Genomic DNA, 26,859 nt, shown 5'->3' on the forward strand with positions numbered 1-26,859 from the left:
TCGTAATTATGGAATTTTATTAATGACTGCGATTTAGGCGCTCCTCCTTCTTTTTGCCATTCAGTGAATCAGAATGAGAATCTGTAGAACCCTACAGATCAGAAGAACAACACCAACACCAAACCGTGACTTATTGACATGTGAAAAGCGATTATTCGTTGGAATTGGACGGATCAGCGATTAGAGCAATGTACGCTTAAATTTCTTAGAATTTTGTTTGGTTAATTCGATTTGCTATAATTGTATCAACAGATTGTGAAGCAGCAAAGTCTCCTGGAGGGGTGTAAGATGGGGTGAACGAGGGGGAACTAGGCTGAGCAGCAGTTTTCATGGCAATCAAAAGTGCTCGGACAACTGCAAATGCTCTCCGGTCCCTATGATTCAGAAGCGTCGATTGGCCTCTGCAGATCTCACAAGTTGAATTTTGATGAGGATTAATTTCGAATTTGCTCCACCTTATATTAAATTTAAAAATCAGTTTTAAAGAACGGTTTCCTCCTAACGAATGTTTTTTACACTACAGCTATGTAGTTTTTATGTAGAAAATGTGTAGTTGCCATGTAGAACATTAATTTGCTGGCATTTTTTGTAGACTTTTTTAAACGATATTTATAATCAATCCACTGAAAGGGAGTTCTTAAAATTTGCCAATCTTGTTGAAAATTGATTGATCAATCGTACAAAATTATATTTTCAAGGCTGAGATCTTAGTTAGCTAGTTATATTCGACGGAAAATAAAAAACGATTAAAAAGATTCCGATCATAGACAGAGAACGATTAACCCATTGTCGACCAGTGGGTATTAAAATACAATCCACGAATATTATGAAAATTTAAGAATTTTGCGAATTTCAGATGACAGATATCGTATTTTTTGGTTTTTGTAAGCTAAGAGCAAAGATAGGATAAAGCTACAAGAATTATTTATGAATGGTTTTGTTCTCAGGGCTGAGCTTAAGTTGTTCACCTGTTGTTATAGAGGTATTTTTAATAGTGCGTCAAGTGGGTTAAGGTTCAGATATTTTTTAACTTTGCATAACAACACCGCCGTGCCGCAATTTTAACGAGTTAAATCAATTAAAATGTCCAAAGCAGCCGGTAAACTAAAGTCCCTGAAGAAGACAGTCGAGCGGGTGACGCATACAAGCAAACTGAAGACCAACATACCCGCCGGCATGGCGGCGGCAGGTCCTCCACTCGGACCCATGCTGGGTCAGGTTGGTGCTACTCTAAATATAACACATTTGGGGCTGATCCATGATAATCAATCCACAGCGTGCCATCAACATAGCCGCATTCTGCAAGGACTTCAACACGAAGACAGCGGAAATGATTGAGGGCGTGCCTCTGCCCTGCCGCATATCTGTAAACAGCGATCGCAGCTACGACCTGGCCATACACCATCCGCCGGCGACTTTCTTTTTGAAGCAGGCGGCGGGGATTCAACGAGGAACTATGACGCCTGGCAAGGAAGTGGCCGGTATGATAACCCTTAAGCATTTGTACGAAATTGCAGCCATAAAGATCCAAGATCCGCCCAACGCCCTACTGTCCATGCAGGTAAGTTCAGGTGAAGCAGGAAGGAGTCCAAAAAAACATAATTTTCATTTAAATTCTTTTCAGCAAATGTGTGAGATGCTCATCAGCATTGCACGGACTTGTGGCATTAAGGTGGTCCGGGACTTGGACCCAGCGGCCTACGGCGAATTCCTGGAGGAGCGCAAGACCATTGTGGAGCAGCAGCGACGTGAGCTCCAAGAGAAGCGAGAGGCAAAAATGCTGCGCACGGGCTAGTTTGGAAGGAGTTCAATATGAAAACTGTTTAATCGTTAATATACATTTATAACTAAAGCAAGAAAATCTAATCTATGCCAATCCGCTTTCTGTCCTTGGCAGCATTCTTCTTCCGCCTCTTCTCCAAATGCTTGTTCAGCTTTCCGGTGCTCTTCAGAAGCTCGAACTGGGCCACCAGCTCTTTGGCACGCCGTTCCTCTACAATAGAACAAGTTTGTTAAAGATATACTCTGTTAAGAAACGGTATAGGGAAACATACTCTTGGTGAGATAGTGAGGTTGCTGTCCTTCGTTGTGGGACTTTTGGATGTAGTCGCGCTCCTTCTTCAAGGAATGTTGCTTGATGTGCCACCGCTTGTCCTCCACATTTTTGTTGATGAGCCTTTGCATGGTGTGCTTGATTTTCTTCTTCTCCTCAGCATCAGCCACTTGGTCCAGTTGCTTCTTCAGCTGGCCAACTTCCTTGTCGCGTATTTTCGTCACAAACTTGTAGTTTTTCTTGAAGGTTTCAATGTTGTAGTCTCCCGACTTTTCATCGAATCGTGGATCCCGCAGCTCAACTTCTTTTTTGCGCTCTACGCGGTGCTCAGCGCCAAGGAAGGGAACCTGTCGTCTGGAACTCATCTCACGCGGACGATTTTTGTTGAGACGTTTGAGGTCTGTTTTTGTTTTTCGTTGCTTTGCCGGCGCGCTCTTGCTGCCCAGCACTGCTTCCTTGTAGACCTTGGCGCCCAGCTCTTCCTTGAGCTGCATAATCTCCTCGAAGGACATGCCCTTAAGATCTTGGCGAATGGCCGACTGAAACGGATTCTCATTAGCTAAAGGAGCTCAATCCTTGCACTTTTTGTTTTACCTGACTTTCATCTTCACTGACTACTACCGACTCCGGCTCCGAGTCTGACGCGGACTCTCTAGAAGACATCTCCATCCAATTTGCTCTTAAATATCAGTTTATTTAATCTATTTTATTTGAATTTACTTTTATTTTTTTCACGTGTTTTTGTTTTGATTGAAACAGCTGATAGCTTAATCCACTTAAGCCCCCCTATTTAAACAGTTCACGACTTGAGGTAAATGCCAGAAAATATTATTGATTGTAAATTCTTCTTGTAGATCCATTCCATGTTCCTCTAAACTTAAAAAAACAACGATATATTTAACCTGAACTACTCTAACATATTTAAATTTTTATTATTTCCAATGCAATATTAAAATTTTCCCTTGGTTTAAGTTGGGTTAATAGTTCGATCCGGATCCCTATATATGCCAAACAGTATATAATTTATCGTAAATGGTATCCCTGGATGGTACTGCTGGCAAATAAGGAACGATAACGATAGCTCCAGCCAGTGTTGCAAAAACTCTGTACTAAATACTGAGAACATTTGAATTTAAATTTGAATATTATGACTTTTCAAAACCAACAAGATAAAAAGAAAATGGCTGCAGTTAAAAGTGCAGAAATATGATTATAATCCGATCGATCTGACAAATGAATTGTATATTGGTATGTGTATTACTTCTTCGAATCAAAAGCATGAAAGAATATACGAATTTGTATAGTTAGTTATGATATGATTTCCAAATTGTCAAGGATATCAATAATTTTGGTTATTGTGAAGTGTTTTTTCTGTTGTGTGCTAGGCAAATCTAAGAATCTGACAATTTATAGCCCCAAAACTCGACAATAGCGTACTTACTTGTACAATATATGTTTTCTAATCAACAGGTTGGTCGTCCAGCACGGACAATCCTCTATCGGACCTCCATTGTCTTTATTTTCACTGTTCAATGACTTCACGTGCGCTAAAAACATTGACCTAACTTTACCCACATTAAAAGTAAACATCAACAACTTCTATGGGGGGTGGTTTTATGATGACTATAACTTTCCATGCAGCTACATTATCACGTTTTGATGGCCAAGGCTGGGCGGGCGCCGCGCCGTTTCACTCCCGCGATTTGTTTGCATTGCATTTGTGTCCAGACCTGGAGCCTCGGAGCAGAGCCGAGCCGGGCAGGGCTTGGCCTGGCCTGGCTAGTCGTTGGCTAAAAAGTCAGCTGAACCATTTAACGGTCGTGTGATTTCTAGGTACACATACTATAAGTGTAACACGCATGGGTTCGATTTCGTTCGGGGGTGTCATTACCAGGAGCGTTTCAAGCTATTTGGAGTACAGCTTCGAATGTCCTTCCTTCGCCGCTAGAGACGGTCCTGGATATGACGAAGACACTTCGGCTAAGGCGGACACAGGGACACTGGGACTGGGCTCACGTCCATTCACCAATTACGCGCCTTTCGCCGCTGCGGTGTTCTTAATTTCTTAAAAAGCGTTTAAACATCTAATGAAAGCATTTTGGCCCGCGGTTCTGCTGTCCGTCAAATCAGTTTCGTTTGGCTTTTCGCCCTGTACGGTTCGGTATCGGTTTGATTTTGGTTCTATCGGAGGAGACTGATTGACACTCAATGCTGAGAGCCACAGGATTATGTCATTGAGACCATCATGGCCAAGATAATATCCACGATAAAGGCCATCCTCACGAGGATCATCTTCAGTGCCCACAGTCTGCTGGCAATTTGGCAGGTGACGACGTTCAAGGACGACATCATCTACTGGACACTATGCGGACCCCTGCTGCTGCTGCTGCTCGAGGGCATTTTCACCATCATGATCAAGAAGACGCAGGAGTGGCGCTGGTAAGGTTCAGGCAGATTCTCCTGCAGATCTTGACCCATTCCGGCTCCTTCTCCTGCAATGTAAACAACAATCGGCTGGACACTGACGTCACCCTCGAGTTTTGATTTTCAATTAAAAGTGAAATCATGTGTTTAATGTGGGGAATGGCCCCAGACTGACCATCCCCGTCCCCAACCCCACACTGTCGTAATAGTAAAAACTTTAATGGAATGCCGTGTGAAAAGGGGGTGGTGGGGTGGCAGTGGTGGGTGGCTGATGTTTACCTTTCGAGGCATCGCTCGGTGACCATTGTTTGTTTTTGCTATTCCTCTTTGAACGCTCTTTTATGTCCACCTCTTGTCCCCAGGTTCTGCCCCTCCGTGTTTCTATACCTGAGCAGCATTGTGCCCGCCATTTGGCTGTTGGAGCTGGACAAGATTGAGCGTCGCCTGCAGATAATCAATGCCTCGCTGACCAGCTCGAATGCCACCAGCCCGAATCCGAACAACTTTAGCAGCCCCAGCAGCAGCCTCATCAGCGGCCCCAGCGGCAGCAGCAATAGCAGTGGCATGGATCCAGTGGCGGATCTGCTGGACGATGCGGGCATCAAGCTGCCCGTCATCAGTGCGGACACCTGGACCACCCTGATTGAGCAGTTCCTGATGCTCATTCTGATCGTTGGCCGCTGGCTGCTGCCCAAGGGAGACCTCACGCGGGATCAGCTGAGTCAGCTTCTACTGGTCTACATTGGCACGGCGGCGGACATCATTGAGTTTTTCGACTCCTATAAGGACGATTCCATTGCACGTATTGGCTTCCTGGTCTACCTGACGCTGGGCATCTGGTCCTGGAGTCTCATGCAGTTCACGATTGTGCTCTCGGCCACACGGGGAAGACGACCCCGGGGCAGTGGCTCGCACCAGAAAGAGGAGTAAGTGGTAGCCATATCTTTGCCCAAATTGTAATTCCCTTTTCTTTTCTTTGGGTAGACACACGGACTGCTGTCAGAACTGCTGCTGTGGCATCGATGTGTGGGGCATTGTCCTCAATGTCATACTGCAGGACGCTCCGTTCCTCACCTTCCGCCTGCTGATCATCTTCCAGTACAAGATCATCAACTACATGAATGTCTTCTTTACATGTAAGGGCATCTCAGCGGGGTTCCTTCTACTTTATAGAGGATTATTTCTCTCCCTCTCATTGTAGGTAAAAACTCTCTGGTGATCATCCTGCAGCTGTATCGGCTGTACGTGGTCAACGCGGAATTCTGGAAGAGTCGTCGGGAGAGTCGGATGGCCAAGTCGCGCCAGTTCCAGTCGCGTCGTCGAGTCCAGGACGCAGATCAGAACAGCATCTATATGATATCCAATGAGCGTGGCGGCGATGTTAAAAAGAAAATCAAAAAGTGAGCATGCCCCAAGGGAAGGGCACAATCTTCAGGCTCTAAAATACACTTTCTTTCCAAGCAGGGCCAAAGACAAAGACTATGCCATACAGGAGGCCAGCTACAGCAAAAAGAAAAAGGACAAAAAGGACAAGTAAGTGGCCAAAAATATACTTATATTCCCCAAGGAAAGTATTAAAGACCCCAATCCCAGGAAGAAGCGAAAACACAAGGACACGGGATACTCCACGGCCAGCTCACAGAATCTGTATTCCACGAAGGCCAGCGGCACCGAGAAGGATCCGCGACGCAAGGACAAAAAAGGCAAGAAGTCGAAGCGCATCTGCAGCAGCTCCCCCAGCGACTGCGACCTGGCCAATGCCAAGAAGCAGAAGCGCGCCAAGAACGCCGACAAAAACGATAAGAAGTAGGTAATAACTGTTCTGCCGCACATTGATCGACTCATTCATTTGCTGGAACTCCGCCACAGGAAAAACCGCAAGATCGAAGTCATTGAAGAGTCGAACAGCTCGAGCAGCAGCAGCAGCTCCGACTCGAGCAACTCGACGCTGCCCAGCTACGAGGTGATCGACGAGAAGAAGGCGAAGGCCCGAAGGCGCAAGCAGCGGGGCGGCAGTAGCAGCGACAGCAGCTCCTCGGAAAGCAGCTCGGAGAGCTCCTCCTCCTCATCCTCGTCCTCATCGTGAGGTTTGAGCATTGAGCAATGATATTTTTTGGAACTAACCTCCCAGCGTTAGGTAAACAATTTTTGTGTGGCAGTCCCCAAATGATGGGGCTGAAGCGCCCAGCTCCAGGTGCGCGAATATTTTGTATGACCCCATCTGAAGGGAGGTCGAAAATTTGTCGGAAAACATACATATATTTTGATATGTTCATATGTTTGCTAAATCAACTGTATCTCAATTTGAATTGAAAATAAAGAGCGGGTGGCAGTCCAATAAGTTGGAAGTGCCTGCAGCTGATGCTCTCTTTGTAACGGTTGGTCTTTGTATTTTCTGTAATGTCTGGTTCTTACTAGGTTGGCAGCGCCTGCCAGCAAAGCTCTCTCAGTAAGCTTTCTGTAATGTCAGACAGAAGTTCTTTTCCTCTCTCTCTCTCTGTCTTTGTCTCTTTCTCTCTCTCTAGCTCTCTATATCTATATAAATTTACCCGTACGAAAAGCTTAGCGACACGAACAGCTGCGAAGCAAAACTTTTTTGTTGACACACAGATAACTGTGTCGGTGGAGAATTGCTTGCTGTGTTGCTGTAACGACGGAATAGTTGCTGCCGAGCGACCAAGCGCTGCGGGCCGCGATTTTTTCCTCTCTCTCTCCCCCGTTTGAAAAGCCCGCGCGCGTTGGAGCTTTGTTCGTGTTGCTTTTAGTGTCTCTCTGATGTGTAAGTTGAACCGTGACTGTGTGTGTGCCAGCGTGCTTTGTTGGATCTTAGTGTATATGTGTATATATATATTATGGCTATCTGCCTATTAAGATATGGTCTGAGAACGAACGCTGTGAAAAACACTTAAAGAACTTTCGACAAAAATCCCCGCCCTGGGGCAGCGGCAGCATCAGCCCATATTTCCATCCCCCATGTGTCCCAGCAACAAGAAACAGAAGAGAGCAACATCTGCAGAAGCTTACCCCCACCCCCATCGAAAAAAATCCATCCAAAATTAGTATTAATTACTCGAAAAACAGTTGCCTAGTCGCTTGGGATCCGATTAAAAATTAAACGATAATAATGAGGCAAGCAGGTGTGAGAGCTCTTTCTTAATTTGTCCAATCCGATGACAAGTTCTGAATAATTCAATTAATACTTGTTAGTGGGCCTGACAAATGCTGCGATGATGGAAAGCCGTACAGAACGACACACACACGCGCCATTTGCGACGTGAAATCCCTCGACAAATGGTTAGGGGTTGCCTCGACACAATGGGAATCATCAGAGAGACCGGCAGGCAATGCTGATGATGTCTATAAACGGGGCGGATAGCCACGCCAAGCCACTCCCGCGTCCTATTCAACTGCCCCACATTGTGTACGAGTGTGGGGCAGAATCACGAACACCAAACACGTTCCTGGCTTTTAAGTTCAAAAATGATGAGGCCTCCTTCTCGGCCAGCCACAAATATGTATTCCATTCCATTCGCCGTTTCATTTCCCCTGCCTTTTGGTGGCCTTTTACCTGTGCCTAGCACGCGTGCTGAAGGTTAAGGCGGTTTAAGCGTCCACGACCAGAGTCAACTTCCAACTCCACCCTGCGCCACGCCAATCCCCTCTTCCCACCTTGCACGTGTTGTTTTGGTTTCGGTTTCGTTACGCCTCGCAACAACAACACCCGTGAAACCACGACAACAGCTTTTCGTTTCGCTCACGCTCTTTGGATGAAACTTTAGAGTAACTGCTGCTGCGGCTCTCTGACCGTTTTGCCGGTTTTACAGAGAGAGAGAGAGAGAGAGAGACAACTACGTAAAAGCTAGGGAGAAGCAAGACTGGAAAAGCTAGTGGGGGAAATGTGGAGGAAGCTCATCTGCTATGCTTCTGTTTGTACGTTTCGTGTTTGCGTTGCATGTTTTCCCTGGCAGTCCAAAGGTTGCCTGGGGACAGTTTTTGATGGATTATAAGCAATCTTGTAATCATTGCTGCCCACACTCCTGTCCATGCTTCGCATTCCCCGAGTGCATTCCGGTTGGTAATTAATCTGCCACACATCTGGGCAAACATTCCAATTAACACGGAGAATCTGTTGCCATTAGCACTACATCACCAGCAAAAAGACTAATTATATAATCAGCCAGCAACGGCAACAACAACGGCAACCTGTGTGGATGCCGCTGCTCCTTCAAGGCTATTCTTATTGTTGTTGGTCAGGGCTGTGTTGTGGGGCCCAGTTCCTCATGGCAGCAGCAGGCCCCCAGAACCTTACGTAGTCACCGTATGGCCTGATCTATGCCTTGCAGACACAGAATATACATAATCCAAATTAATTTCCACTCGCTCTGCGCATAACTTGTTTTCGAATTTCTTGTCCGACAACTTAAGTATATGGAAATTGTATTCTCCAAACAGAGTGTGATGTTAATGATGTTGTCGGTAGCCGTGTGGTGGGGGATATTCTTTGTTTACAAAAATAGTTGACTGCTTGTTGAGTTCAAACAAACAGTGGAACGGATACTTAAAGTTGTTTATCAGCAATTTCCACATACGAAACAAACAATTAAGGCTGATATCTGGGATATTTCTGTGATTTATGGGTCACAATCAGTCGGAATGATAGGCGCCCTTCCCCGTCATTCATTGTCCGGAAGAGTGCATCTACTTTTGACCTACTCAGGGAACGACCTTCTGATAGTACATTGCCTATCTGCCAGTCCACCCATAAATGGGCTGGCTGAAATAAATTATCGTTTAATGGCGCACTTTCCTTGCTTCTGACCTTTTTCGTGCATACGACAGATGTTTTTTTTTTCAGGTAATTTTATGGCTTTAACTTTTTCTTTATTTTTGTTTTAAACTTTTTTGTTGTTGCTTTTTCAAGTAGAACAAAATCTAAATGCTTATCTAATCGGGGAAAATAGTTCTTGAACCTGAAGAATACACATGCCATGGGCTGCCATGGGCTTGGGCTAATCAATCGAAACAGGGTAGACGTGATGGGGAAATGGCCTGTAGTACATACATAGATACTCGTATGTATCCGTATTTAAGTGTCGTCAGATTTGTATTGTGATGTTTCCTGATCTGATTGTATTGTGATGTTTGTTCCAGTTTATTGCACACTTTGCACAACAATAGCGAGGACAAACAGGTGAATTACTGCTCTATTCGACCATGCAATCTCACATCGCATTGCCGCTTACATTTCACGTGGCTGCAGCATGCGACACTTTAATTAGCATTCCGATTCCGCGAGCCCCCCCTGCGTGTGGTGTGGGCCTCTATGCTGGGACTGGACAGGCGGCAGAGACCTGCTCCACCGTGCTGGCTGGCTGGCTGGCCGCCAACGCAGCTCGATCAAAAATGCTGAATAGTAGCCAATTTCCAGCTAACAAATGCGCAACTGTTTTAGCACCACAAGACAGCAGACGCTCAACGGTGAGCGATAAACGATAAACAGCTACAAAGACAGATATTACGGAAACCCTTTTTGGGATGTCTGTGCTTTGGATGTGCAACGTTCACTGATAAACGGCTGCGAATGCATCTGGGATTTGCGATAAAAGCGAACGACGACTGGACAAAGTCCACGTGGCGCATGAGTCATCCCCCCTCTTCCCGTAAAGCTGGGCCCGAGTTCGGCTTGTGCATACGCCCCGTTGGCCAATCGACAGACACACTTGGATTGGCGCACAAGCATGACAAAGACATGGTCAAATGCCAGCAATGCTTGCGGCTTGTGGACACAATACGAGTATGTTGCACAATGAAATTTGCGCTTCTTGTCGATTGAAATTAGATAAGACGCCCAGGCGTGGCAGCCACAGCTACCCACCGCACACTTGCATACAGTTCAGGCACAATTCAATTTCCCATCTGCATACCCGAGCGTATACTAGAGAGAGAGAGGAGGTTCCATTGTGTACTAGTGCCCCTCTGGCACCGCCTCCTCGCCTCCCGCGGCTCTCATAACAATGGGACGAGCACTTGAGTGAGTTTATCTGTGCATTTGCATTTTATACACCGCATCGGGCATACCAAGTGCTGTCAATCAAAGGAGTTCACAACCCCCTCAATTGGGTGAGGAGGCAAATACTTAAGCGCGAAATGTGCGCGATGTGTGGAGGAAAGGAAAGGAAAGTTCTACCTAGATAAGACAGAGTCTGACTGCCCTTTGTACCATATCGGCATGCAATTAATTAACGGAATTTCCATAAAATCAATTTGTTAGGCTAATCCATAAGCGAGTATCGTACGATTTTGCGACACTATCAGTGTCTGGCATTAGATTAAAGACTGGACAGCCAGAAAAAGATACTTTCTTGGCATTCAATTAGCCAGACAACCAAACAAACATTTCCATTGAAACAATGAACGATAAGCGAACGATGTGCCAAATGAATTGAACTTTTGTGTCTTGCCCAGGCCCGACAATTGTCCGGCTTTGACGCACTGCAGCACCCGGCCACAGCCACTTGATGGGCAAAAGTATTTTCATTAATTCAAAACCACTGAGAGTGCACTCGAGCCCCTCCTCTAGGGGTGGACAACCACAGCCAGGCCTCGAACGTCGGCAGAGCCAGAGGCAGAGGCATCGGTCTGGGCTGCGCCAAGGTGCCGCTGTGCCGCTGTGCCCGCTACGCTGCAGTGTTGCTTTGATTTTCCTGGCGAGCGGACTGCACTGCCACAGCCGCGGGTGCCGCATCAGCCTCAAGTGTGTGTGTGTGTCGTCTGTTTATTCGAGAAAATCAAGTGTAAGTTGAGCTCCAATCTTCCATGGGGACGGGACAGTCGACTGCGCTGTCAAGTTGTGAGATTTCATAATAGTTCTGGCTATTGCGGGTGTGATTTTTCCCCATTGGAAACTGGAAGAGTTCGGGGCTGCCCCTGTTGGGGACCTGCATATACTTGTTAAAACGCAAAGGCATTTGCAGCATACTGCCACATTTTGTGTGGCTATAAATAGCATCAGTCGCACAGCACAAAGCAATGGGGAATGTCTTCCCAACGGCCTTTCAGGCCTCCCCCTCTGTTCTTTTGTTTTCCTTCAAACCGACACGACGACCCTCAACTTGAACCTTTTGCTGGCTGCCCCCCAAGTGGAGCCATAGCGGGACGAGAGGCACGTCACCAACTAGCATTATGCGGCATACCATTTGACATCATCTAATTGGATTGTAATTGCGGGGGAGGACGCAGGTAGAGGTATCCGAGCGTTCGTTATAAGTATCGCTGCGGTTATTTGCGGCTAACCATCAGCAGTAACCATCATTAGGCAACGGACAGGTGGTGTACGTACTCGCTTTTGATATAGATTCGATTCGTTATAAGTAGCCTGAGTCTTATTACTTTCATTCGGTTGATTCGATTTGGATATTTGGTTTTCGTTTAGTTGTGATTCTGAATTGTGTTGTTGTTGAAAGTTAAATAGAAGCGCGATCTTAACGGAGGTCGCCTCAAAATTCTGTCACTGGTCCCACGTGTCGCACTGCCAAACGTCAAGTGAATGTGGATTTATTTATAGCCTGGCTGGCTCTTTGCTTGCCCTCTTCGCTTACAGAGAAGAGAGCTAGCGTGACCTTGACCAGAATAGCGTCCCGCCCCCCAACCTCAACGCCCAACCACCAACCAACAACCCATTGGCATTGATAAACGTTTAGCATCCGTGTAGCCGAACCATTCCCGTTCATTGTAAGAACGCATTTGATTAAAAGTAAATTTTGCCTTTAAATTACAGCTTGTGCTGTCTTTCGCGACATGTTGGGCTCTGACTAATTGGCCCTCAGCCAGTCCACTGAGAGCTGAAAGCTGAAAGCAGCCTCTGCCGCAGCATCGGGCATCGTCAGCAGCATTTTGGCAATGTTTGCCAGTGGATCTGCCCCGGCCCCTGAATCGTACGGCAGCAACGAACATGCCACTGCAGTCGCAGTCGCAATCACAGTCCCAGCGGAGATAGAAAAACTCAGAAACAGCAGAAACAGAAACAGAAGCCCCAGCGATAAGGGAACAGACCACTCACCGCTGCAGGAAATCGATGAGCATTACGTCTGCGACATTGCCATGATGAGAATCGGTGGAGAGGAGGCGGTGGCGGCGGCGGCGGCAGCTGGGATGGTGATGGGCCTGTCGACCAGACTGTCAACTGTCGATGACTCAGAATTGCCGAATGAGCCCGTTACGGAGAATGAAATCCATGCCACCAACAAAGAAAGTACAAATGATGAAGCGAACGAGCTGGAAATCGATCGGCAGGAGGAGGAGCAGGTGGTCAGCGAACTGGTGCGATCGAGTAGCGCCGGTGCTTTGATGGAGGGGTATGTTGCACACCATAGATCACACGATCGATTGCCTAAACCAAAACCATTCTTATATTCAATCAGGGACAGCAACAATGGCGGCAGCATGCGAGTGGTGTTTGGGATACTGGTGCGTCTGGTGCTGCCACTGGCGAATGGTGTGGCGCGAGGCATCCAGGGGATTCGAGATGTTCGTGTGCTGCGAGTGCTGCAGAATCTGGCCTCCAGCAGGCAGGCACTGACCCATCTGGTGGCCTTTGCCGCCAACACAATTTCAATGAACCTGTCCTCAGTGCAGGGTAAGTGTTTGCCTCGCATTAAAGTACCTTATATCGCTCAACAAACCCTTGGTTCTTCCACAGTTTCGAATCGCCTGGGACCGCTGCTTAAGCTGCTCAAAAAGCGCAAGTCGCAGGATTGCCTGGAGAGTCTTCCCGACACCCTGAGTGCGCCCAGCTCACCCTCGACACCCTGTAGTCCGATGCAGGGTCCGCCAATTTTTGCGGTGCGCTCGGATGCACCCAGCTGTTGCACCATCAACATACTGGCCGAGCCGCCACCCGGCGAGCCCATTCGAGCCGACATTGTGCTGGTCCATGGCCTGCACGGATCGCTGGTGAACACCTGGAAGCAGGGACTCTGGCAGAACGATCGCAAGCCGGTGGAGTTCGAGCGTCCGCCACGGCCGCCAGTTCGGCCGCCGAAGCGACCTCGCCACTCCCGCAGCGCAGCCATTCATCCAGCGCCCAGAGAGAAGAGGGCCAAATTTACCTCCCTGAACCGCTTGCCGGACACCGCCGATGATATTCCAGAGCAACAGAGGGTGCAGCTGCAGCAGCCAGCGGAAACGCCCTCAGAAGAGTTAAATTTCAATGCTTCCGATAGCGACGACACCGAGGAGTGAGTAACACCCCATTGCTACTTACTTGTCTTCAATTAACAACGTGTGTTCTGCAGCTATGCCTACGTGTGCGGTGACCCCGAGGATATTCAGATCTGCGAGGGAATCGAGTACAGTTTTCCGACTTTCCGCCTGCGAATGCAGGATAACAGTCGCCTCCGACAGGGCGAACTGGAGTCCATGCTCAATGGAGGTGGCAATGAGAACAACACCGAGGAATCCAGCCAGCGGCCGCTTTCCCCAGTTTCTTCCAGTGCTACAACGCGCAAGTCTAGCAGAAAGCAGAGCAAGCCCTCGCCCAACGATCCAAACTACTCCACATGCTGGCCCGGCGACTGGCTGCCTCTGGACTGTCCTGGAGTTCGGGTCATAGCCATCAACTACACCACCGACCCGTACCTGTGGCGTCCGCTGTGGAAGAGAAAGGAGCCGCGCTCCAACCTGTTCCAGCGCTCCCGCGAAATGGCCGAGTTACTCATCCAGCATCGCGTTGGACACGGACATCCCATCATCTACGTGGGCCACTCGAAGGGCGGTCTGTTCATCAAGCAGCTGATTGTGGATGCCTGGGAGAGTGGGCGTCCCGCCATGACCCCACTCTGGCGCTCAGCCCGCGGCTGTTTCTTCTACTCGGTGCCGCATCGTGGCTCCCATTTGGCCAGCATCAAGGCGCCCCTGCTATCGCGTTCCGTGGAGCTCCTAGAGATTGAGAAAAGTAAGAAGCCCTGAAGGAACTCCGAGTGTAGAGTGCAATAATCAGTATATTTTCCAACAGATAACAAGTATCTCTTGGACCTACATCGGCGGTTTGCTGGGCTGTATCATATGGGTCATCTGAAGATCGAGGTGTTTAGTTTTGTGGAGACAGCCCTGACGCTCATGTCAGTGCTTTATCTACGCATTGTGGGCGTGGATTCGGCAGGTGAGTCCTTATATATGCATTTCACAGTATGATAGCATATTAATAACCATATTCAACAGATCCTGGATTTGGTGATGTGTGCGGCATACGCCTGGATCACCGGGAGATATGCAAACCACGTGGACGTGATTGTATATTGTACAAAGAACTGGTGAAAATGATTGAAAAGGTGTGCTAAGGTGTCTTCAATCACTTGAGGAGCATACATAAATTATTGTTCGAGGACCTGATATTGCTGTAATCGATATGTGAATAAGATGGCCAACTGTGAGGATGCCACGATATTTACGCGTACCTAAATGTGATGCGTGTTAGAACGTCGTTTTGTTTTTAATAGTGCATAGCATATTGAATATTTTCGCTAATTTTTTTACATAATTCGCGTTATCCGTAGCTCAAGTTAGTTATACACGTTTTGTTGTTTCTAGTTTAGGTCCCATACAATGTCCTATTCGAACAGGGTAGAGGCACGCTTAAGCATCAATGATAATTTTCTTTGCAATTTTTTGTGATCGATTGTGATCCATCTTGTGGCACTTCGTTGTGATGTTACCACGATCCCCGGTAAACACATTATTGATATTGTACCATCTATATATGTATATATACATTTAGTTATCGCTAGATCTATGAATGTCTATATCTAAAAGTAAAATCCTACACCTCTGTAAAACGTTACCAACGACTACAACAAATTAATGTACTATACATATGTATATGTGAATTTCCAGATTACTAAACCAATCGATGTTTTATACCTATTTGATAAGTGTGTGATATTTGATAAAACAAAGAAAAGATGATATTAAAAGAGGGGAGGGACAGGAAGCCTATCCAAATTTCCTATCAGATATATCCAGATAGTAATCTCAGATGCCAACGAACCTCCAGCACTAGAGTATCTTTCGCATACTATCTTTATCTGACAGATTGCTGATGTACAAAGACTCACATTTGATACATGCGGATGTACATTTTACATGTATTCTACACACTGCTACGGCCTCCAAAAATATGCTACACGATTCACATGTACATGTCGTGTAGAATTACATGGACTCTTGCAGCCTCCACGATAGACCTTTCTTTGTCATGGAAGAAAATAATAATTAATTAATTAATCAACATCATCCCATTATTAGCCAAATAAATAAAACACCATTTTGTATGTTTTCCATCATAACTTAGTTTTTAGTATATTTTTCCAATAGTTAAGGTTGCTTTCATTTCTTGTGTTCTGCTTTGCCATCAAATCTTCTGTATTCTCTAAACAAACATCGAGAGCTTCGTTACACTTTTCGTTTAGACTCTTTAGCCTGGCCAACAGCCAGGCTGGCTAGTTGGCTGGTTGGTAAATGCCAATTTCTGTATTTGCATCGAAAACTTTAACACGAACCGTTGGCAGCTTAGGTGTGCTACAAATAATTAATTTTGCTTGCATATACAATGCATATAAATTGCATAAAAAATACATTAGTTTTTTTGTTTTTGTTTTTTGTTTCGTTTCGCTCCGTTCCGTTCCGTTTTGTTTCAGTTATGTTCGTTCAAAAAAAAGGAAACCAAGCCTAAATACTTTTACAAAATTTAGTTACTTGCCACTCTACTAATGAGGTATACAAAATGCGGGCTTAAATGCAAACTAAAATTACAAAAATAATATAATATAAACGATATATGTATAGTATAGTATACTATCGTAGACTTAGTAGAGAGTGTGTGCTAGGAGCAGCAGCTTTGCCAAAGATTCATTCGAACATATGTAATCATGGTTTCGCCTTACAATTTTAGTGGACTTTTAGTTATTGGTTTTGGTTTGGTTTGGTTTCCGTGGGCCAAAAACCGTTGCAAAATTCGCAATACGCACTTCTCTGTCATCCTAATCATTAATTTTATTTCCATTATCTGTTTATTGTTTTTGCGCTTAAATAATTTAAACATTTATCACATCCACTTACACGGCGATCACAATCGCAGCTATTTTACTTAATTTCTCTCGATATTCCTTCTCCTTCACCATCTCCTTTTCCTTTCTATCATTTCGTTTCCAAACACGTAATACATACATATCGATTCTCTTATGCCTAATTATATATTTTTTAGTACATACATTTTTCTCATGTTGCCTTTTTGTTGCATATAATATAGTATTAGTTAATTTTTCTTGTCGTATGCTTAATTTTTTGTAACGTTTAAAATGTTCTCTTCTTCGTATATTTTTTTTTAGGAATTTTGAGTTTTTCTTTTGCGGAATATTCTTTTTGTTTTGGTTTAAATGCCTTTGTTTTTGGAACACTGGAAATACACCATATAAACGGTTGGTAAACTTATTCGGCTATACATCTATAACATCGATCATTGAGTTGGAAATGCAGAGTCTGTGTGGCTTTTTTTTTTCAGTATGAACACAAATAATTTTCTTGTTTTTGTTTTTGTTGTTGCTATTATTGTTGGCTAAATGGTAAATGGTCTATGCCACCCAACTGGGTGTTGTTGCAGGGTCATGGCTGTTTTTTTTTTCTGTTTGGAAAGGTACTATTGTTTATAGTTGCTGGTTGGTTTCTTGCCTCAGGGATCCTCTAGGGTTTTGCTTTAGCTATTTATTTATGTATGTATTTTGTTTTTTGTTGGTATTGCACTTAGACTCTAAATACGTATACAGTTTACAGTTACAGTTTTCAAACACACACATTTTCTTCAATCATATAGCGCATATGTATGTATGTGTATATATATTTTCATATTTTCATTATTTAAAGTTTCTCTCTAATTGGTGTTCACGAGTTTTGTTGTTCTCTGTGTGTGTGTGTTGTCTGTGTGTGTGTGTGGTGCATACGTCTGTGGAATGTTTAGATATTTTCTGTATTTATATATTTATGTGTTTGTGTCTCATTTTTCACACTAAACAACAATTCACAAAATACACTGTCATAGTTTTATCCTGGCTGTTTGCGTGGCTACTACTTTTAACTTGTTCTCTTTTCTCTATGCTTATCAAAAATAATATCATGGTATGTGAGTTAGGAGTAGAGGGGGTTTGTATGAATTGTGGGGGTGTGTGTTTTGGCGTTGTTGGTTTTTTTTTTGTACAAACGAGGTACGGTTGCTGAATCGAATATACGATACAGTAAGGATGCTATGGATTCTGTGGCCTGATTCTATATATGGTATACTTGATGTACTTATATAATTGTAATATATATATATATATGTGTGTGTGTGTGTGTGTGTTATGTTGTGTTTATAGCTATAGAGAGCACAGAGAAATAAGAATGCAAAAATGAATATAATCAGGTACATTTGATATATCGGTTGTATAAAAAAAAAACAAAAACAAAAAGTTCAGCAGTAAAAATATGCGGAAATTAAATATTTAGTTGTATGTAGAGGTGTGCATGTATCAAATAAGAATACAAATATGGTTTACATTACGTTTTAAATCGGTGAATCGATGTGAACACTTGTGACTATTGTGGTTTTGAGTGTGGGTGTGGCTGTGGTTGGGTGTGTGTGTGTGGGCTATTGCAATGTGTGTGTGGTTTCTGTTTGGCTTGTTGTATAAATATATGTGTATCTGTAATTGTGTGTGTGGCTGTAATTGAATCTTTGCGGCAGTCCGGGTTACAAGTAGATTGCTAAATGTAGTACATAATTACTAGTGACAAATAATTGTCATGCATTAACATGTCTATGCATGTTTTCGTATCGGTATCGGTATCGGTATGCAACAATAAATTATGGTTTTTTCTATTGTATTTTATGCATGTTTGAAGACGTTACATATAATCAAAATTAGCCTCAATTAACGAACAAAAAAAAACAAACAAAAACTAAAACAAATACAAAATACAGTAAAAAATATATATAGTAAAATATCGCGAGACACAAAAGCCTATAGCTTAAAACTTAGCGTATATATGTATGAATAGATGTATGTGCATGTGTTTGTGTGTGTGTGGGTGTGTGTGTGTGTGTATAAATATCATCCTTATCGAATCATTTCTCCCATTGTTCCAGTTTTTCAATTATTAAATATCCTACATTTATAAAATGTATGCTCTATAAATGCTTATCATCCTCATTCTCATCCTTAATTGTCTTTTGGAATGTTTCGAGCTGTGAATGTGGTGGTTTCCTTACTCCTCTCTCTCTTTGTAGCTTCATAAAAATACTTTTGCTTGGCTTGGCGGCGGGTCTGCTGCCCTGTGGCTGTGGCCTCACCCATTGGGATCCACCTGGGCCCGGCGATGGACCACTGTCGCCGCTGGCCAGGGCTGCTTACTCATGGCCACCTGGCCACTGGCTGTGGCCGTGGCTGTGGCAGTGGTTGTGGTGCCAACGGATGCCACAGACGATGCCTGTGGTCCGTTGGCAGGAACTATGGATGCATTGTGGCTGAACGAGATCGGATTGCCATTGCCTCGCTGGCGATCCTTTGGCTGGCCGGCAGCCGGCCTCTTCTTCTGACTGTTGTTGCTGCTGCTGCCGTTGTTGTTGTTGCTGCCGCTGCTGCTGCTGTTGTTGTATTTGGTGGAGGCATTGGCGGCGGCTGACCTTGCCTGCTTGGTCATGTCGGCGGGTAACTTGAAACCATTCGTGAGACAGACGGCGGCATACTCGTGCTCTGAGGTGGGTGTCAGGGTGGCGGCCGCCTCCTCCTCGGCCAGCAGACAGATGCCATCGTTGGAATTCGAATGCCGCACAAAGTTCGTGTGGAATTGCTTCTTGCTGCTGCCGTTGCTGTTGCTGCTGGCACTGCTGCTGCTGAGGCTGCCGCTGCGTCGTGCACTGGCACTACCACTGCCCCCACCGGCCCCCCCAAGCCCGGTTACGGTGGCCACCAGCGGCAGAGAGTTGGGCGGCACAGCCACTTCCAAGCAGCCGCCGCCGTCGCCGTTGGCCGAGGAACATTGTTTGGGGCCGCCCGCCCCCAGAGCCACGGCATTGGGCGGCGTGTGGCGGTAGGGAATGTAGAAGGCCTTGGCCTCCTGCAGCATGGCATCCTGCACCGTCTTGCGTTCCGGCGATCCCCCGCCGCACAGCGGCAGCTGCGACAGATTATGCACCCCGGCAATGCTCAGCTCCGAGTGTCCCTCGTGGGGCGGTAGTCGGGCGACGATCTGGACACTGCCATGGCCGTTGGGCAGGTGGATGGCGGCAGCGTGTGCCGAGCTGGTCTGGTACTCCAGCGTGTGCTCCGGCAGCAGCTCGATGTGGTACCGCGAGCGGGGAATGAGCGTCTGCATCTCGTGGCAGTCCTGCTGCAGGGTGCCGCCACTGAGGCCGCCCGCACTGTCGCCGGGCATCCCAGAGGCGCTGCTCAGGTTCCCGAAATTAATGTCCGTGGGCGTGGTGAGGTGCGTGGGTCCCTGAACGCGGGCCTTGAACCGCCGCTGTTGCAGGATGATGAACAGCGCAAAGATAATGACGCAGGCGATGGACAGCAGCGAACCGATGGCAATGCCGCTGTACACCTCCGAGCGGGACGAGGCTCGGTCCTCCTCCAGCAGATTGTGGCTATTGCTGGCCATGTCGAAGTACATGGGCGCTCCCACGCCGGTCTCGCCCACCACGCGGACAGCCACATGGATTTTATCCGACACCGAGACATTGGGAAACTGCAGAACAACAACGAACAGGAGAGGTCAAGGAAACTGCAAGAAAATCACCGTATACGCACCTTGTACGAGCAGACGCTGCACTCGAGCACATTGGCCTCGTGCATGACACTGTCCAGGGTCCAGATAATGTTGTAGTGGTGCACCCGTCCATTGGGGTTCACTGGCGGCTCCCAGATCAGCTTCAGACCGTTCTGCTTGATCAGCTTTGAGTTGCTGATGGTGCCAGGGGCTGTTCGACAGAGATACAAATGATATATACAGCATATAGATACAAATTTATTCTCTTACGATCCGGCAGGGTGCGAACGTCTATTTCGCCATAGAAGATGCGCGTCTTGCAGTTGTAGAAATGGAAATTGTACCGCTCGTTGGCACTGAGGCCGCTGACCAGCAGCACAGAGTTGAAAATAGTGCGCTCCTGGCACTTGGACTCCTGATTGGTATTGTGCATGGGCTTCACCAAATGGCACTCGTACACGCACGTCTCGTTGAGGCTGTCCAGAAACTTGAAGGCCAGCGCCCGCGACTCCATGGTGGTCAGGCGAAACGGCATATTCGACTGCTCCGAGGTTCCATTCTCGATCTGCGGGACGAAAAAGAGATTCAGGCAAGACTTTAGTAGGGTGCCCAGAAGCAAGGGTAATCCTCTCTTCAGATGCTAGCGTGTTGCCTGCCACAGTACAGTCTACTCACAATCTTCCACTGGACATAGCGAAAGTCCTGGCCGAGGAACTCGTTCTCGCTGGTGATGATCAGCACCCGCATCTTGATCCGCATGAAGCGCTGCAGCAGCATGCCCGTCACACTGGCATCCACCACCAGACTGAATATGTCCTCCTCCATCTCCAGCGTTAGATCGTCCACCTCGTTGTCGAGCACCTCGTGCTCTGCATTCCGGAGAACAGTGGCAGCGGCCGTCTGATTGAGGGGCTGTATGATGGTCAAATGGCGGCGCACTTCGTCCACCTTCTCCTCGACGGGCGACAGGGTGCCATGGAGGGGTCCGTTCAGCAGCTGGCTGGGATGCGGATGCGTGTGATTGATGGAGAACTGCAGAATGAAGTACTTCTTGTTGTCCAGCTCGGCCTGCGACCACTTCACATAGGTGTCGTTGCCCAAGCCAATGGGACGCAGCATTACTTTGGGAAGAATAACAAGAATTAGGGGATTCACGAGGCACCAGTCCAGGGATATACTTACATCCCTGGGTGCAGCAGGTGACTGGCATACTGCGCAGCGAACTGACAATCATTTGCTGTGGCACTGCCGTGCCGGAGCGCACCTCGGAGGTGGGATACAGGAATCGTGTGATGAGGGCAAAGGGCCGGTACACCGGCAGATTGGTGGAGATAACCACAAACGAGGTGTGATTCAGTTTCATGGGGGCAAAGGAGGTCCAACTGTGCGGATTGCTGCGCACAATGTACACGACGAACATGGACTCCAGGGTGCTGCTGTCGAAGGTGATGTTGATGGTGTGAAAGCTGTGCGGATAGCAGCGAATGTTCTGCAACGGATTGCCCTGCTCCAGCTGCCGCTTGAAGCGCATCTCACCGGTGGCCGAGTCCTCGCCGGCCACATTGCGGGCCATGCACTGGTAGATGCCCTCCTCCTCCGGGTCGAATGAGTGGATGTGCAGATCGTTGCCGCTGATGAACCGCGTATAGGAACTGTTCAGCTGCACTCCGTTGTGGTACCACACGATGCTCGGCTGGGGATGGCCCTCGGCCCGACAGCTCAGCGTCTTCGACAGGCTAATGAAGACCAGCTCCACGGGCAGGGTGCCCACGATGCGCGGCGGTGTCGTTACAATCACATGGAACGTCTGCGTCTCCAGGGGCGTGATGCAGCTGTACAAGCCCTCGTGGCGCGACTCGCTGGCATTGGCGATGGCCAGAGCCACACTGTTGTTGCTCATCTTGAGCAGCGTGTTGTTCGGGTACTGCAGCCACCACTCGATGGGCACAAAGTCGGCCACCGCATGGCACTGCAGCAGCACAGAGCCCCCGGCAGGCACATAGACGGTGCCATTCTGGAAGGCAGGCAGCAGCTGGGCCTCCGACACGGCCGTCTCCCGCTCCCCCCCATTCGGCTCGACGCGCAGCAGCCACACGAACTGGCGGTGAGCCTTGCTGGCGTACTGGTTCTGGGCCAAGCATCTGGAAAACACGGATAATGCATAATACTATGTACTTTCACGGGGCGATAATTGACAGGGACTATGTGGGGTAGCCCCACAATTACAGGAGGCGCTGGGGCGTGGCCAAATGTTAATTAATGCATTGTTTTGGGGCGGCCACACGCTCCCAGGTCGCTGCAATGAGAGTGCGTCTGGCTGATGGATGTGGTGGATTGGCAAAAGGTGTTGATTTAGCTCCGCCATTCCACCAGCACCTCTTTGCACCACCAGCCATTCGGCTAATGGAAAATCAACGTCAGTCCTGGTCAGTTTTCCCATTACTCACTTGTATTTTCCCGCCTGTTCGCGGCGCAAATGCCGCAAAATCAATGTGCCATTCGACAGGATGAGAGCACTGTAAAGGCAGAATTAAGGTTTGAAATTAGTAGCTGCTCCTTGGGAATGGGATCGATCCTCTGAGAACATTCAAGCGTTGGTTGCAAAGAGTTGGCCTTCTTGTTTATAGGAGAGTCTTTGGTCCAGCCTCGATGTTACCACACACTGATCTTTACTCGCCTGTTGTCATTGGCCAGGGATTCGTTGCCAAAGTACCAGCTAATCCGGGCAGGGGGCACACTGAGAAAGGGGCAGCTCAGGACAAGGGGTCGGCTCTCCAAAGCGCTGAGATTAGCCGCCTGCTGTTGGCCCGGAAACAGGCGTTTGAGAACTGCAAACGGAAAGGGGGCTGTATCTGTATCTTTGTATCTATATCTGTGTATTTTTTACCTGGATACTCCACCGTTATGCTGTCGGATAGCACCGCCGCCTCATCCCATTCGACCTTGCAGCGATAGACGCCGCTGGCCCGCTCGTTTGGCGGCAGACGCAGGGTCCCATTCTCGTACTGGAAGAACTCACTTTTGCGTATGGATAACTTAACGATGGCCTCATCATTCCGATACCACAAGCAGTAGATGGGCTGGTTTTCTGCACGGAGAGTACAAGGGAGACCTTTAGCTTCCAGGGTCCTTGGTGGTTGGGGGCGGGGATACCTACCCTGATAGTTGTTGTAGCCATTGAGGATGGGCTCGCAGGGCAGAAAGTATGGGGCATGGGGCTTGCTGATTGTCACCCTGGTGACGGAATGCTTCTTGATCTGCAAATACGGTCGAAGGGCGCTTGTGTTCTTCGGCTGTGAAATGGCGGCAGCAACTGGAAAAAGCCAAAGGAACACCGGGAAAACAATTGATTAGCAAATACAGACGTGGATAAATTATGCCCATGCCCACAGACAATAGACAATAGAGAAAAGACCAAACAAAAATCGTGGAAAAGTGTTATTTATATTCGTGGCTTAATCTATTGGCCGTTATAAATTTCACGCTTTTCACTTAGCCACTGAACGCCCACGCCAATTGCATTGAGGGGTTTTTTCCAGCAATGCCCATAAATACACACCAGGCAAGGCAAAACAAAAAGAAATCTGAGAAATATTGCAGAAAATGGCAAACAACGGAGAGCCCTCGCTGGTCTCTGGGCTCCGGGCTGTGTCTGTGTCCCTGCCTCTCAGAATCAGAGTCCGAGACTGCGAGACTCCGCCTCTGCTGCCTCTGCTACCGATACGTGCTGCAGGCGTGTCCAGCCAGACTTGGCGTGTTAATTAATTTTTGGTGCCGCTGCCATTTGCTGCTAGTGGCATCGTCTAGTGGGCCAGTGGCCATACGGTGCGTATACGTGATATTAAGCAGTTAAAACAATTACATGGCCAGCGGGCTCCAAAAGCGGCAGAGCTAGGAGCATTTGCATACGACTCTGCTTGCAGGGCATACATCACCCAACATCATCATCATCGTCCATGAGGCAAGAGTACAAGTATCTATTAGCTGCAGTTGGCCCTGCTGCAGACGATAATGGTCGGAGTCGGAGTCGGTGTCGGAGTCCAAAGTGCCTGGTGAAAAATCACCGAATGCTAGAATCGTAAGAACTCGTCTAGCAATAACAAATGTCCGGACATTAGTCAAATGCGTTGAAATTTATGCTAAAAATGCAATCAACTTGCGTTCCGCTTGAAGGACGAAAGAGAGCGAGAGAGAGGGAGAGAGGGAGACCCCCCCAAAACAGCACCACAGCAGCAGCTGTGCCCCAATCAGTTGGCCCACCCAAGTGGCAGGCACTGCACTGGTGCACTCAGCTGTGGCCGAATGCCAAGTGCTGAATGCTGGACAACTGACTGCTCGTTAGCCAGAGACACAAATTGTTGCAAGACAGGGGAGTGGAGTGGAGTGGACTGCTGTTCATCTGCTGAATATTTGTTTCGGCTTTTTTGATAAATGTACTTCTATAAATTAGATAATTGCTGAACATCGGGACGTCGGGATGTATTTTTAAAGTTCTGACTCGTGGAATTTTCTCTGCTCTGCCCGGCTTGCTGTCTCTGTCTCTGTCTCTCTGCTGGCGTTGCATGTTTGTACGCAATGTGTTGCAATTTTTATTGCTGTAATTACACGCAATGCCCTGGCGGCAATTTGACGCATGGAAATGCCTGCCACGTCAGCGGCAGCGGCCAGTAGCAACAACGCTAAGTGCGGCAAATTTACACACACACACACACACAACGCATGTGGCAAGGAGCAGGGAGGAGGTGGGGGGGGGGATTGCATGTGCAGCACAGGGCGTAATTGTTATAGCGTAATTGTTTCAATGGCTGGCCGTTTAACTGCGCTTCGGCAACTACTACTTCAGTGTAACGACGAGGCATGCCGCACAGGTGCAGGGCAGGGCAGGGCGGGGCAGGGCAGGACACGAGCCACTGGCATAGGTACAGGCACTGGGCGGAGTCAAAGTTCAGCGATTTTTTGTCATTCCCTGCACACACCTTGCGCACGAACCATTTGTCATCGCCTTGGTCCTGGTTCCTGGCCCTCGTTCCTGGCTCCTGCCATGTCAACGGCAGCGTTATGTGCTCGAGAGTCGTTAGCACGGGGGCTATCGTTAAGCGTTTTCAGATTAATTGCTGCACGCCGCATACAGCTTTCTAAACCACTATCAATTATCCGTGGGATCTGGAATCTCTGCCCTGCAACCAGATCGGATCAGAGCCAATGATTGAACTGTCATGACATTCAGCTTTCGACCAGGCAACACTTTATCTCTGGCTCTCCGATCCCCAAGCCATATAATTTCAGATCATTTGTATTAAAATCTGTCCACCCCCGCCCAGATCCCAGATCCCAGAGCCCAGACCCCAGAGCCCAGACCCCAGACACTTTGCAGTCCCAGGCTCTTTCTTTCAGTCAGCTCAGTGGAGAGGAATGTTTCCCAGAATCGTGCTTGAATGCTGTTTGACAAGAAGCACACACAGACACAGAAGCACCATCAATACAGCCATACTCTCCGGAGGAGACTTCTACTAAGTTGCAGCAAGTTGCAAGTCAATAGTCTCCCAGCAAAAGGGGGAGCTGGGCACAAAATTTGCATAGTTGAACGCACGTCGTCGACGGCAGTGCATTCCATGCGGCAACTGTTGCTGCAGTCCATGATGATGAATGCAACTGCAATTGCTGCACCAGCAGCAGCAGCAGCAGAGGTAGAGGCACCAGCAGCAGCAGCAGTGGGGCTGCCACATAAATTGCCGGCTGCTGCGCTGAGCTTATCAAACGGCCACATCTTGTGGATAGATAAGCCCCGTCCCGGTGCCCGTGCCCGTTTCCGTGCCCGTCCCTGTGCCCAGTCCCTGGTCTCTGTCTTGGGTCCCAGCCCTGGCAGTGGCCTCCATCTAACGGCAACTGTTTGGATTGCAGATTGCCTTCGCTGGGCCCCCCAATGGAATTTCACAAATTCAAATTGCCAGGCATCCTTTAATGCTGCTGCCGCTGCTGCCCCCGTCCTGTGCCACAGCTGTTGGCACACATTTACCGCTCCAAATCCAAGGCTGCGGCAACATTTTATGCAAAATGCAACGCGCTTGAGATAATTTATCGCCTAATGACGTGCTGTTCTAAGGTTGCTCCCCCCCCTGCCATAAAATGCAATAATAAAATGTGCCTGCAGCAGGAGGAGGAGCAGGAGGTGGGGCTCAAAAAAAAAGGAGGAGAAAAAAAAGCAAATTAAAAATGAAATTTAAATGCCACACGAGCGAGCAGCAGCATCGGAACGGGTTGCAAGTTGCAAGTGACTCTGCCAACTATCCCCACCCCTTTCTCTCTCTCTTTCTTTCTCTCTCTCTCACTGTCTTTCCCCTTCTATGTAAGTGCCACACACTATAATGGCATAGAGAGCATTCTTTTGGCTCCGCTCTTCTGCGCTGCTGTCGCTTTGGGGGCGCTCAACGAGAATTTATGAATGTGCAAATGCATACGACAATTTCGCGCATAAATGTAAGCTCCCTGCTACATGCCCCCCCCCCACACACACACACACATAAGGAGAGGGATGCTGCAGGGGAACACCCACCACAAGTCTGCGGAAAGACGGAGACGGCGATGGC

At 47.6% G+C, this 26,859-nt stretch overlaps 5 protein-coding genes across 5 annotated transcripts in view; 3 read left to right on the plus strand and 2 right to left on the minus strand.

The window, feature by feature from the left end:
* Positions 1 to 1,001: 1,001 nt before the first annotated feature.
* mRpL11 (mitochondrial ribosomal protein L11) lies at positions 1,002 to 1,870 on the plus strand. Its single transcript, XM_001358199.4, has 3 exons — positions 1,002 to 1,218; positions 1,277 to 1,561; positions 1,625 to 1,870. Exons 1-3 carry the CDS (start codon positions 1,084 to 1,086, stop codon positions 1,793 to 1,795), a joined length of 591 nt encoding a protein of 196 aa, XP_001358236.1. The 5' UTR covers positions 1,002 to 1,083; the 3' UTR covers positions 1,796 to 1,870.
* Positions 1,793 to 2,767, minus strand: LOC4801078 (ribosomal RNA processing protein 36 homolog). The gene is made up of 3 exons (XM_001358200.4): positions 2,648 to 2,767; positions 2,055 to 2,592; positions 1,793 to 1,993 (listed from the first exon to the last, which is right to left on the minus strand). The coding sequence occupies exons 1-3, from the start codon at positions 2,720 to 2,722 to the stop codon at positions 1,863 to 1,865; spliced, it is 744 nt and encodes a 247-aa protein (XP_001358237.4). The 5' UTR covers positions 2,723 to 2,767; the 3' UTR covers positions 1,793 to 1,862.
* A 765-nt stretch (positions 2,768 to 3,532) lies between these two features.
* On the plus strand, positions 3,533 to 6,829 carry LOC4801079 (transmembrane protein 26). Its single transcript, XM_001358201.4, has 7 exons — positions 3,533 to 4,492; positions 4,840 to 5,403; positions 5,462 to 5,613; positions 5,679 to 5,877; positions 5,942 to 6,010; positions 6,071 to 6,283; positions 6,347 to 6,829. The coding sequence occupies exons 1-7, from the start codon at positions 4,299 to 4,301 to the stop codon at positions 6,561 to 6,563; spliced, it is 1,608 nt and encodes a 535-aa protein (XP_001358238.3). The 5' UTR covers positions 3,533 to 4,298; the 3' UTR covers positions 6,564 to 6,829.
* Positions 6,830 to 7,106: 277 nt separating this feature from the next.
* On the plus strand, positions 7,107 to 15,397 carry LOC4801080 (uncharacterized). Its single transcript, XM_015183172.2, has 7 exons — positions 7,107 to 7,256; positions 12,255 to 12,831; positions 12,898 to 13,112; positions 13,176 to 13,713; positions 13,771 to 14,429; positions 14,490 to 14,636; positions 14,696 to 15,397. The coding sequence occupies exons 2-7, from the start codon at positions 12,377 to 12,379 to the stop codon at positions 14,812 to 14,814; spliced, it is 2,133 nt and encodes a 710-aa protein (XP_015038658.2). The 5' UTR covers positions 7,107 to 7,256; positions 12,255 to 12,376; the 3' UTR covers positions 14,815 to 15,397.
* Positions 15,398 to 16,797: 1,400 nt separating this feature from the next.
* Positions 16,798 to 26,859, minus strand: part of plum (IgSF transmembrane protein plum) — a 63,542-nt gene continuing 53,480 nt past the window's right edge. The window contains exons 3-11 of the mRNA XM_001358203.4: positions 23,430 to 23,585; positions 23,160 to 23,360; positions 22,950 to 23,100; positions 22,720 to 22,788; positions 21,455 to 22,413; positions 20,948 to 21,393; positions 20,543 to 20,837; positions 20,314 to 20,483; positions 16,798 to 20,251 (exon numbers count right to left, since the gene is read on the minus strand). Coding sequence (XP_001358240.4) covers positions 18,851 to 20,251; positions 20,314 to 20,483; positions 20,543 to 20,837; positions 20,948 to 21,393; positions 21,455 to 22,413; positions 22,720 to 22,788; positions 22,950 to 23,100; positions 23,160 to 23,360; positions 23,430 to 23,585 — 3,848 coding nt within the window. The 3' untranslated portion in view covers positions 16,798 to 18,850. The remainder of the gene's footprint in view (positions 20,252 to 20,313; positions 20,484 to 20,542; positions 20,838 to 20,947; positions 21,394 to 21,454; positions 22,414 to 22,719; positions 22,789 to 22,949; positions 23,101 to 23,159; positions 23,361 to 23,429; positions 23,586 to 26,859) is intronic.

Source organism: Drosophila pseudoobscura, chromosome 2, assembly GCF_009870125.1.
Source record: "Drosophila pseudoobscura strain MV-25-SWS-2005 chromosome 2, UCI_Dpse_MV25, whole genome shotgun sequence".
Classification (NCBI taxonomy): Eukaryota; Metazoa; Arthropoda; class Insecta; order Diptera; family Drosophilidae; genus Drosophila; species Drosophila pseudoobscura.